A 12,610-nucleotide genomic window follows, 5' to 3' on the forward strand; every position below is an offset into this window, starting at 1 on the left:
TCCTCAGGGCAGGCACAGCCGCAGTTCTGTACAAGTAGAACCAGACTGATTTTTATCCCACTGTATGGAGTGTTCGGAGATTATGCAGCAGCTAAACCAGTGCTATTGTACTGTACCCCTGATATCCATCTGTCCTGGGCAGCTCACATACCTGTGCAAATAGTGTGTCTGAAATTAAATCCCGCTGAGGACAGTTTGCAATTTGGTTTATAAAAGGCAGAGAGCAGACAATATGTGAGAAGTAATCTTGTCCTCTGTAAGCCCTGCTGTATAACAGTGCAGCTTTTCATGGTACACACTGAGTCCTCTGTGCAACCAACTCAATCCCACAGACAAAGCCGGGCAGAGCTGCTCCCTTCCCTTCTGAGCGGATGCCAGGTTCTCCGCAGCCAAGGGAACGTTAATCAGCACAGGACAGGCCGAGCAGTCCCCAGCCCCGAGCCAGCCAGCTGCAGGTGCCGGAACATCTGCTTAGCCCCCCTTCCAAACCATACATCCTGCTGTGTATTAACCTTACAACATGGCTGAGCTGGGAACAACATGCGTGATCCCATCACGGAAAGGTCTTTTATCCACAGGAAGCCAAAAGGTCACTTACTTTTTGGTAGACAAATAATAATTTCTAACTACATACAATTATTTAATTATATATGCACACACACACATATATTATATATATATATATATATATATATATATATACATACACACACATATACACACACACATATACACACACTCGCGAGCAAAATAAGTTCTCTAAGTCCACAACAATGCAGTCTGTTCCCAGGGATAAAATTAGGATGTCCGTGAAGCTTCATCCAAATAGCCCTTCACCATGGGCAAAAAATGAGCATAGTATGAAAGCATAGTATAAAAAGCACTTTACTATAATAAAAAAGCTGACATATATCCAAGTAAGCAGCAATAAGCACGGTTACTCAGTTATCAAAACAGCAGCCAAGCTAGCGCCAAACTGGGCAAAGGCACGCCCCCCCCTCAGACATGCTCCCACACACCACCGTGCCCCAACCAAGCTATCCGCCGCCATGAAATGAGGGTCTCCTATGAAGAGAAAATAACAATATTGGTGCTTCAAAGGGGCAGTTTATATACAGTTTACAGCGGGCACAGTCACAGAGCGTACAGAACCATAGCTTCATGCATTCTATAGAAATATATAGTATTTATTTATCATGTCCATTAGATGAACCCTATAGGAAAGCTGTACATATGGCATGTAGTTATGAGACCGGCGGCCGCATTGCCACCGGTCTAAATCCCGACGGGGGAAGCCCGACAAGGGACGACGAATTACTGACACCTATCTTAATCCCGACGCCGGACTCCAGCCCGAACGAGGTAAGTCCGGGGTGTCCTTAGCTGTTAGCCGTCGGGGGGTGGGTGGTTTAGGTAGCATAACAGGGTTAACGTTAGGTTTGGGGGGGGTTAGGTTTAGGTATGAATGGGGGAGACAGGTTTAGGCATGCCAGGGAGAGTTAGGCTACAAGAAGGGAGGGATAGGGGGAGAAGGGGGGAGGGTAAGTATACTTACCCGAGCCCTGTCTAGATACCAGCCATCGGGATGTCGGTGTTTTGACAGGCGGTATCCCGACAGCCAGCAATATTCCGTACATATGGGCGGCTTCCACTCTTAAATTATTGACTCATGTTTTGTGATAGTAATAATAGTAATAATAATAATAATAATAAGTCTTTATCATGCATCAGCTACATAATGACGCCATTTCTCTGCCCCAGGTGTGGATCAGCAGTGACAGTAACAGCAGCGAGGCCGCGCATCAATGGACGGACACAATCAGCCACCCAGAGAAGGTGGTGACCAAGTGGCATAAACTGAACCCCTCAAGTTACTGACGGGGGTATAACGAGACTATCGCACAGGGTGACGAGCCGCCAGGGATCACACGCATATATGGATAATGGACGATTTCCCATTGGATTTGGGATGGACCTATGGATTATGGTGACACAGGGCGCGGATGTAGGACACCTCATTTTGCACAAGCACCGTCAGGAATTATCTCTGGGAACTGCTGATAGTTCCCCGCGTTCCCTTTGTCTCACCCACTATACTTTTCAAGATTTGATATTATCATGAGAATATTAATGCCACTATTGTATTTTCTCATTTTGTGTCATATTTAATAAATGTAATATGGTTGTAACGTTTAAAAGGATAAAATGAGGAGACAGGTCTAAAATTATTTATATATATATATATATATATATATATATATATAATTTTAGACCTATTTAATGCAGACACAAGGTTTTAAATATGTAGACAGGGGTGTCCCAGATTATACAATGTTAACTCTACATTACCACAAGGGAGACTGTATGTAAATAGCTGATAAGTGTTTATAGGGTTAATGCAATGATATCAACAGTATAAAAACAATCACAGAGCCAGCAGCTGGCGTTGCCTATTAAAACCTCCTGACCTCTAATTGAACGTAACCCGTTATATAGACTCTGATCCTCAGTGTGTGGCCTCCACCACATCTAATGTCTCTCTGTCATTTCCGCGTTATCTGGTGTATGGTCACGTGCACAGCGCCACTTCTTCAGGTCACTGGTAACTCTCAGTAATGTTCCTATGTATGTATAAATGTATAAGCAACGACACAGGTTATTGCTTCTTGCTCTTTACGGTAGTTGTCATTCTCTGTAGCACAGTCCTCAGTGCCCGCGTTATTCTGCCTGCCGTACAGCGCCACCCGATGGAGATACTGAGGTATGACAGATACAGTTGCTTCGTACTAACATATAGCTCAGAGACGTTCCTCGCAGGCTGACCTGGGTCTGCAGCCATTTAGCAGAAGCTAGTTCAGAAGAAATGTAGAAATTATAACTATTCAACATTTTATTCGTTTCCGCAAATTAAAAAGGAGCAACTTCATTATTTACTTATTTATTACCGTTGCTGTATACGCCCACTGACGCTACAATCTCAATAAAGATTACTCCTATGTACTGGAACATCCTGAGTGTAGCGTTTTGTGTCGCACTTTTTAGAACTCTGTAAAGTTCATTCAGCTCAAGGACGAAGAGATTTAACAATCTGCATTTCTCTCGGGATGGTGACGCTAGTACAGGGCACAGGTAGAGGCCAAGCAAACAGAGGTAGGGTAGGGGGCACAGGTAGAGGCCAAGCAAACAGAGGTAGGGTAGGGGGTACAGGTAGAGGCCAAGCAATCAGAGGTAGGGTAGGGGGTACAGGTAGAGGCCAAGCAATCAGAGGTAGGGTAGGGGGTACAGGGAGATGCCAAGCAATCAGAGGTAGGGTAGGGGGCACAGGGAGATGTCACACAGTCACAGATAGAAGCCAACAAGTAACAGTTGGAGGGTCCAGATAGAGGCTTTTAAAGGTACGGGTACAGGTAGAGATCCTGCAGGAATAGGCACAGGACAGAAACATAAAATGCAGGAAGCGGTACCAGGCATCGGCGGCACCTCAGTGGGGTACAGGGCACTGGCAACAACCCCACAGGTTCAGGGCAACGGCAATGACCCCTTTGGTACAGGGCTCTGGCAGCAACCCCGCTTGTACAGGGCACCGGCAATGACCCCGCTGGTACAGGGCACTGGCAACGACCCCGCTGGTACAGGACAACAGCAGAGACCTTGCTGGATACCAGGGCACTGGCAACGACCCCACAGGTTCAGGGCAACGGCAACGACCCCGCTGGTACAGAACTCTGGCAGCAACCCTGCTGGTACAGGGCACTGGCAACAACCCCGCTGGTACAGGGCACCGGCAACAACCCCGCTGGTACAGGACAACAGCAGAGACCTCGCTGGGTACAGGGCACTAGCAGCAACCCCACGGGTACATTGCCAGAACAGAAAAGGTACAGGAAAATGGTAGTAGAGGAACCAGTCTGTAATGTAAGCCGCTGGTTGTACATATGAGAATGGTTTGGAAAACAAAGCTGCAGGGATACAGCAAGAGAACCAAATACAAGAACAAAAACTTAAAATAAGTCAATGTTCAGAGTTGAAATAGGAAGCGACGTACAGGAAAATCACAGAGTGGGGTTTTTTCTTTTTACATTTCCTGAAAAACAATCCTGTATTAATTTAGGAGACCAATAAATAAGTAGAGGTCTCACCGAGGCTTCCTGGTGTCTTCTCACCTATGTACATGACCTGATATAGAGTAGACGCAGGTCCTGAGTGTGCTCTCCCTCCTGTTTGTTTTGGCAGCACAGACCAGAACGGAGAGCGAGATAATATGGATATAACACATGAAACGTTGTCTGGTAGAGGCCGTGTGCGTGTGCAGTGGTGGATTGGGAATTTACAATGGCCGTGGAAAATATTGTGAAAGTAGCCTGACGTGGTAGGCGTGGTCAAGTTGTCTGTAAGCAGATTTAAATCAGCAGGAGGAGCCATGACGTGGGAGCAACCAATCTGTGAAGGGTGTATCCATGGCTTTACACAATGTTGGGCCATCCTCCAACCAGCGGCCCTTCTACACGCACTGCCGTTATGTGCCAGTGGCTCTCCCTCAGGTAGAGCAGTGTGAGGAGGGGCACGACGCCCTGCGGGCAGAGGAAACGCCCAGCACAATGGAGACAGCTGTCAGACCTTCTCTCTGTCCATGCAGCTTTCACCATCTGTTGGCATCTTAAGGGTCTGTTTATTACACTACATTTGGGCTCAGTCCTCCTGGGAATGAATGCTGTCGCATTATTTATGTAGCGTGGACATTTATTATGAGGGTACCACAACAGATATTGGCGATATCCGCTTCGGGCCCTGCTCCTGTGATAAAGGCCAACTTATTGGGGTCCGAATGGCTTTGTGTTTTGGAGACTGGCCTCGGTGAGTAACACCATCGTCAACACATTGAAGCCTTTGGGCTACATTTGTTTTTTCGGATAGGATCCTCTCCCCATTAGCCTGTACTGGCACATGCGCGGGCCAATGGCCATGCTTGCAGATTAGTCACCCCTGGTCCGTACCAGGAAGAAAAGGGATAGTGTAAGCTTAGCTGTCACTTTACTTCTTACCCGTCGCCAAAGACAGACTCTCTAATTGGAGACCCCAGGATTGATGGAGGCGGGTAAAGCCGCGTATAAGTGGAGGGGCCATGTGTAAAAAGCCCATGATGTTGGAATGGGGGATGAGCACTGCCCAGCGCAATGAGGAGAATTGCTATCAGATGTAGTGGTCAGAATGGGGCATGAAGGGCAAACCAGGGGAAGTGCGGTGGTGGGATGTAGTCAGGAAGCCGACGGTCTAAATGCCGACCGCTGGCTTCCCGACTATCAAATCCCGGCAAGGTACTACTGACAGGCATCGAAAACCTGACGCCTGTCATTAGACCTACGCCAGGAGCCCGACACTTAGGACTTAGGGCTAGGCACCCCCCCCAGGAGGGTTAGGTTTAGGCTAAGGGAAGGGGGGGTTAGGGATAGGCACCCCCCAGGAAGACTTAGGTTTACGCTGTAGGGACGGGGGGGGGGGGGTTAGGGACGGGGGGGGGTTAGATTTAGGCACTTACAGGGGGTTAGGGATTGGCACTTGGGGGGGAGGTTAGGGATAGGCACCCATAAGGGAGGGTTAGGGGGGAAAATAGTTATACTTACCTTATTAGCGATCAGGATCTTCACCCCTGCTGGGCTTCCGCTGTTGGGATTTGAACCGCCGGCCATGCGGCCTACTACACCCGCGGTGGTGGGGGCTCATGATTAAGGGGTGTGGCCAACCCCCACAGGAGGTGTGGCCATCCATTAGAGAGGTCATAGCTTGCAGACAACATACATGCTACAGTGCATGGTTTGGGCCCCTTTATAAATAATTATAGTAACTACTGACAGTGCATGTAGTATAGTGTACCAGATTATGCACTGTAGTGACTACACAATAGTCCTGAGAATGCAGTATGATGTGATCCTGTCTATATATAGCAAATTAATGCACAGTACATATGATAGGGGACCCCCGTATACATCAGCCAGTGTGTAACGCTCAATGAATACGGGGCTCCCCTATATGTAGATAATTGTGCATTATAAAGCTACAATTATCTAAGTTCTTGCCAATGAGAGGACTTATGTAAGTGTTGGTTACCTTTTATTTATTTTTTTACAAACCACATTCTTCGTTTGCAATATATTATATTATATATGCTATGTTCACACAAGAAAACTTTAGATCTGTAACCCAAACACTAGTTTTGATTGGCAGGAGGTCAAATCTTGGTGTAGTTTCTGTACAAACAAAAACCAAGCACCCATGTTCCTACAGGAAACTGACCCTCTAACACAGTATGATTCAAATGTACAGTCTGGAACCTGAGATTAGAGAGGGGGGTCAGGCAGTGGTGCCCATCGGGGATTACGCCAGCTGGACCCTGGTAAAGGTGCTGGTATTGTGCTGGAGGGGTGGAGGTGCGGACTGTGTGTAACCATTACTATTTGACCAAGCAGAGAACGGTGTAGAAGATATATGGGCCAAATGTAATACAGGTTGAGTCTCCCATATCCAAAATGCTTGGGACCTGGGGTATTTTGGATAACGAAATATTCCGTATTTTGGAATAATTGCATATCATAATGAAATATCTTGGGAATGGGACCCCAATATACACACAGAATGCATTTATGTGTTATATACACCTTATACACACAGCCTGCAAGTCATTTTATACAATATTTCCAATAATTTTGTGGCTCAAGCAAAGATTGTGTACATACATGAAATTCATTTATGTTTCATAATATACACCTTATACACACAGCCTGAAGGTAATTTTATACAATATTTTTAATAATTTGTGCCTTAGACAAAGTTTGTGTACATTGAACCATCAAAAATCAAAGGCTTCATTTTCTCAGTCATTCCAAAATTATTCTGTATTTCGGAATATTCCGTATTTCGGAATATTTGGATATGGGAGACTCAACCTGTAGGTAGTCTGTTTTGGTAAATTGCGAGTTTGGTGCTAAACTCGCAATTTTTCACAACTCTCCAATGTAATCGGGTCTGTCCACTAAAACTCGAATTTTTCAGAGTTACTAAAACTCTCCATTCTCAATTCTCAAACTCACATCCAGATGTTTTCACATTGAAAACAATCAACTCGCCCAATGTAATAGAGTGTCTGTTTCAGACTCGCAAAAAAAAGTTTACCAAAAGTCCCCAGGCTAGCGAGTACATCCTGAGCAGGTCAGATTAACACTGAAACTGCACATATCCATGAGATATGTACATGTTTCTGTGTGTACTTATGTAAAATGTTTTTAAATAAAAAAAAAAATGATGTGCACCCCCTCCCCAAAAAGCATAACCAGCCCCGGGCTTTATAAAGCCTGTTCTGGTTCTAAAAATACACGGGCCAAAATGCGTAGGGGGCCCCTGTATATTAAGAACCAGCACAGGGCTTTGTTGAGCTGGTCCTGGTTCCGGAAAATCAGGGGACAAAACGAGTAGGGGTCCCCTGAAAATTCCAGAACCAGCACCGAACTCTTTCTAGCGGGGGGATAATGCCACAGCCAGGGAAAACCTTTCACCGGTTTCCCCGGCCAAAGCATTATCCCTGACCGCTACTCAGTCCAGGCCGGGGATCCCTGGGGAGTTGGGAACCCCCCCAATAAAGGGGTACCCCTTTCCAGTGCACCCCAGGCGTAGACTGATAGCCCAGGGCTATCCCCGGCACCCTAGGGTGGTGGGTGTCGGGTTGATAGTGTTAGTGTAAAGTGTAAAAATAAAGTTTCCATATTGTCTTTAGTTGTAGAATCACAAGTACCAGCAAGCCTCCCCTGCATGCTGGTATTTGGAGAACCACAAATACAAGCATGCGGGGCATTACGGGCCCGCTGGCACTTGTAGTTCCACAACTAAAGAAATACGTAAATAAACAAATATACACCTTGAATGTAAAATTTTATTAAAACATACATGCACACTCACACTCAAACATACTCACCTAGTATCCGAAGTAATCCATAGGAGTGTACCTGAAAAAAAAAAATCCATACTCACCTCTCCTATGCGTAGATCACATCCACTGGCAATCAAGGGGTTAAAATAAAAAAACGCAAAAAACCCGATCCATGCCGGACTGAGCAAAGGTATGTGTGTACACATATCTTTGCTCTGCGTAAATTGACCGGGGCACACATGTGCCCCGTCAGTGAAGGGGCCGCCAGCCAATCAGGGAGCATCTCCGTCGGAGCAGCTCCCTGATTAGCTGAATGCGGCCAGCCTGTGTGTCCCATAGTCTATGGTGGGAACCGCTACATCGTAGCCGCAAGATTAATAGAGGTTAATCTTGTGGTTACATCAATGATACAATGTCGCGACATTGTATCATTGATGTAACCACAAGTTTCCTGTAGGACTCAGGAGGTGACAAAGTATCGCTGTAGGAGGGCCCTTGCGACTGGCCCAAGAACCCTACCAGCACCCATGAGCAGTTTGCCACCCAGCTGAGGCAGTACGTGGTGAAGGGGTGAAGGGATCTGGTGCCACTACCTGGGAAGCACTGATTGATCTGCTATGCCAAGAGCAGTTCTACCGCAGGTGCGCCCCAGAGGTGAAGGAGTGGGTGCTAGACCGGGAGCCACCAAGCTTGAAGATGGCGGCCCAACTAGCAGACAAGTATTTGGCAATTCGGCCACAAGGGCAGAAGCGCCCGACTAGCAGCAGACCCCAATGGACTGTACAACCAGGGGAACACCCCTCTTCTGCTCATCACCCCCCAAAGCAGGCATCCTCCAACCCGGGTGTGCTCTTGGCCAGCAATCACCCCGCCCTGTCCCTGCAAATCATCAGAGACCACCAGGGCCCCGACTGGACAAGAAGTGTTATGGCTGTGGGAAAATCGGACATCTGAGGATGAACTGTCCCACACCCCAAGCACCCCAGACTCGTGCCCCAAATCCGAGTGCTGGAGCCCGGCTTGCTTGCCTGACCCGGGGAGGGGAGCCCAAAGAGACTGTTCCTACTCCAGCCAGTCCAATGGAGTGTGGGGAGAATCAGGTGGACTCTATGGAGAGAGTCACCTGCATGGCTAAGGGGCCACCCCAAAATATGTGGCGGCACCTGCAGACAGTCCAAGTGGGGCCCCTGCAGGGACAAGGATTAAGAGACTCTGGTGCCTCAATCACTGTTGTGAGCCCCTACCTTATTGATCCTGCTACAGTACTGCCTGCTACAGTACTGGCCTTCCAACTGATGTGGTCCTGGGGAATGACCTTGGTGGTGGAATCATTACGTTTGCTGATGCCATCGCCTGGAGTCAAGTTTCCGGATCACAGTCTACATCAATTGCACCAGAACAGCCCAGCCCAGATGAAAAGACCACAGCGGCTAGACAACTGCCAGCGCAGCTTACCACAGCAACAACCAGCCCAGGGGAAGAGATTACAGTGGCTAGATCAGCACATAAACCCAGCATGCCTTTTGCCTCTGGTATGCCTACGTCCCCTAACAACGCAGAGGATGTTGGTTCCAGCTCGTTGGATCCTGTCAGGGTGCCCAGTGATGCTCCTGTCCCTAGTGGTTTGCCAACTCCGGTGGTGAGTATGAATGACCACACTGACTTCCCTTTGACTGACCTCAACCAAACTGACCCTAGCGATCCCAACCCATATACCCCTGTAGACTGTCCCTACTTAGAAGGAAGTGAGGGCCCCAGACAGGAGTTCAGGGAAGATCAGCTTGCTGACCCATATCTGGAAAGCATATCGTGCCAAGCTGGCAGCGGCTTTTCAGGGATAGCGGCAGTGAGTGTGACCTGGCGGGAAGGGTTAAGGTACAGGGTAGCCAGGAAGGTAGAAGGGGATAGGCCAGTTAGGGAGCAAGGTCCCCTGCTTGTGCCAAGTAGATCAGGAAAGACACGCAGCCTACCTGTGGTGGATTCCACACGGAGCTCAGAGGCTGGTGATCTGCCCGCCATCACTGTGGAACAGGTAGTGGACAAGGTGGTGAGAGAAGGCCTAGGTGACAGGGTAGGTTCCACTAGTCATAGGTCATTGGAGGAGGACGGTAGGGCAGGTCTGACAGGTAGTACAGGCAGATGCCAGGTGGAGATGACACAGGTGCAGTGCCCAGGGTATAGAGTGGGGGGAGACAGTGGTTGGCCCAGACCAGTGGGGGTGGAGGCAACCAGAAACTGTCCCCGTCCCACAACCCCAAGACAGGTTCTGACCTTAGAAACTGTAAGGCCCTACGGACGAGTTGTCCCTGACAGTGCTGTAGTGACACCCCTTACAGAACTGACCAGGGAGGGACTTCCCAAGTCAGTGGACTGGATACCCGCGTGTGAGTTGGCATTCCAGTCATTCGAGGAGACTCTGGTACTAGCTCCAGTGCAGATGGTGCAAATTCAAGACCAGGACATTGTGGTACGAACTAATGCGTCATTGCACAGACTGGTAGCAGTACGGAGCCAGAAGGAGCCATATGGGCAGGAGCACCCTTTGGCTTGTTTGAGCAGGATACTGCTACGGTGGGAGGTGGGGTATGTCACAATTGGAACACAGTGGTTGGCAATTGTTTGGGCATTGGACCCCCTTCAGCACTATGTGTGCGACTGGTCCCCCAAAAGGGTAACTGACAGACTGTTGTGGTGGAGCCTTGGACTTCAGTGTGACTATTTGGACATTGTGCACAGACAAGGAAAGGCCCACTGCAATATGGATGAACTGCCCAGGCCGGAGCCATAGCCCCCCAGATAGCTTCCCTGAACCCCCCAAGAGACTGCGGGACCAGGAGCCAAATCGTTGGGACATGGTTCTCTGGTGGCCCGCTTGAGAGGGGGGGGGTTAAAATGGCTGTCAAGGCATTGAGGGGATTAACCCTCATGCCGTTGCACCATTTTAAAAGGACAGTGTAAAAGCACACTGCACATGGTTTATAATAAACTGTATTAAAGTATATATGTATTGCTGTAATGCACTGCAGCTGATCTGCAATGCATTAGTGCATGAAGCAACGTATATTTAATAGGCTATGCACTATATGGTTTAAATGTAAACTGGTTTTAAATGCACTTTTTGTATATGACATTAGCAGCCTCTGTGGTGCAGAAACAAGATGCTAATTGTCATTCCCTTAGCAGGAGGTCTGATGAATAGAAAGGCTTGACTGGAAGTTCTCTGTGTAAAGGTGTGACTAGTGTCATATAGCCAAACCCTTCATGTACAGAACTTCCTTTGAAAAGACTATCTGTTTTTAAGAACCTTTTGGATGTCACTGAATGTGTTATGGTTGGAAATGCCAAACTGATTGATAAGGATGAATGACATTTACCATTTCCTGTGAAATGTTATATCAACATTGTAGGAGACAGTATAATGTATGATAAATCAGTTTGTGTTTAAAGTTTGGGTGGTGGATTAGGAAGGAGGATATTGAGACTCCTTTGAAATGTAATATGTTGTTAATTTATATTTTGTGAGTTAGAATGATTGGCTAGAAGGAACCCAGGGTGGATTTGCCCCCCTGTGATGTTGTGTGTAAGAATGACATAAAAAGAGGGACTGTGAGCCCTGTATGTGTACAACCCTGTAACTTCTTTGAGGAGAAGAGCTGCTGATAAGATTCCTGTATGTGGTACATCTTTGGAAATCCTTTGTGGAGAATTGCTGTTTGATTTCTGTGTGATATTCCCCTTCAGGCGGAAGGGAGGGTCTTCTTTAAGACTTTGAGCAATAAACATCTTGCCTGAATTCAATTGTATCTCAATCCTGCGACCAACAGAATTGCGCAAAACGCTATTCCGTTCTCTTGCTGTTCTGGGTAAGAGCTCCGTGTCTCCAAGTTCAAGCCCTCTGCCAAGCTACCGTGCAGACCTGGTCCATTGCGAGGGATCAGGAGGATTCATCCGACACCAATCAGGGGGTGTGGCCACAGCTAGTCAAATGCATACGCAGCAGAAGTGGTTCCAGGTGCTGAGGCAGGAGCCTGATTGTACGTAAAAAGCGGTTCCAAATGCGGATGGTAGAGTTTGGTGGTGGCAGCATTGTTACACGCCCATGGCGCAGTGGGCGGAGTCAGTGACAGGCGGTCACTGACGGTGAGTGGGAGTCCAAAAGCGATAACCCGTGACCAAGGCCGGCCTAGGCGAAAGGCGTCCGGTCACACTCGCACTTTTAAAAAGTGCGAGAAAGTACGAGTTTGTACTGTTGCTAAAACAGACTACCTATTACATTTGGCCCATATACTCATTATCTTATACAACCATCATCATTCATGTGCTGGAGGAAGGGTGTATTCCTGCTCTCCCACCGTAAGTGCTGATGCTAGGGGCAGATTACGCCATTGCCTCAATTGTCTCTACCAACATTTTCTACTGCGCAGTTATGTTATTTGCGCTCCCCCTCTGCTAGAAGCTTCTTGTCTACCATGTTTCACCCACAGGGGCGTATTAAGAGAGGAGGGGGCCCACATGTGCAGTCTCTGTCCGGGGCCCCTTCCTCTCTGCCCGGCAGAGCACAGAGCCGGAAAGTAGACTCTCGGCACCAGGAGACTCTAGCGCTGTGCTAGAGTCTACTGCACATGTGAAGGTCATCGGGGAAATGGCGCGTCAGCCATTTTACCGGCTATTTCCCTACTGCGTATGAGCAAA

The 12,610-nt window shown here is 47.9% G+C and overlaps 1 protein-coding gene across 3 annotated transcripts in view; it reads left to right on the forward strand.

Annotated features, from left to right (window-relative positions):
* TC2N (tandem C2 domains, nuclear) overlaps positions 1-3,006 on the forward strand; it is an 82,446-nt gene extending 79,440 nt beyond the window's left edge. For all 3 annotated transcript variants that reach the window (XM_088455565.1, XM_088455566.1, XM_088455564.1), the window contains exon 12: positions 1,762-3,006. In XM_088455565.1, the coding sequence (XP_088311691.1) occupies positions 1,762-1,878 (117 nt within the window). In that variant the 3' untranslated portion in view covers positions 1,879-3,006. The remainder of the gene's footprint in view (positions 1-1,761) is intronic.
* The last annotated feature ends 9,604 nt before the right edge of the window (positions 3,007-12,610 follow it).

This window comes from Taudactylus pleione, unplaced genomic scaffold, assembly GCF_031769625.1.
Source record: "Taudactylus pleione unplaced genomic scaffold, aTauple2 ptg000660l, whole genome shotgun sequence".
NCBI classification, from domain to species: Eukaryota; Metazoa; Chordata; class Amphibia; order Anura; family Myobatrachidae; genus Taudactylus; species Taudactylus pleione.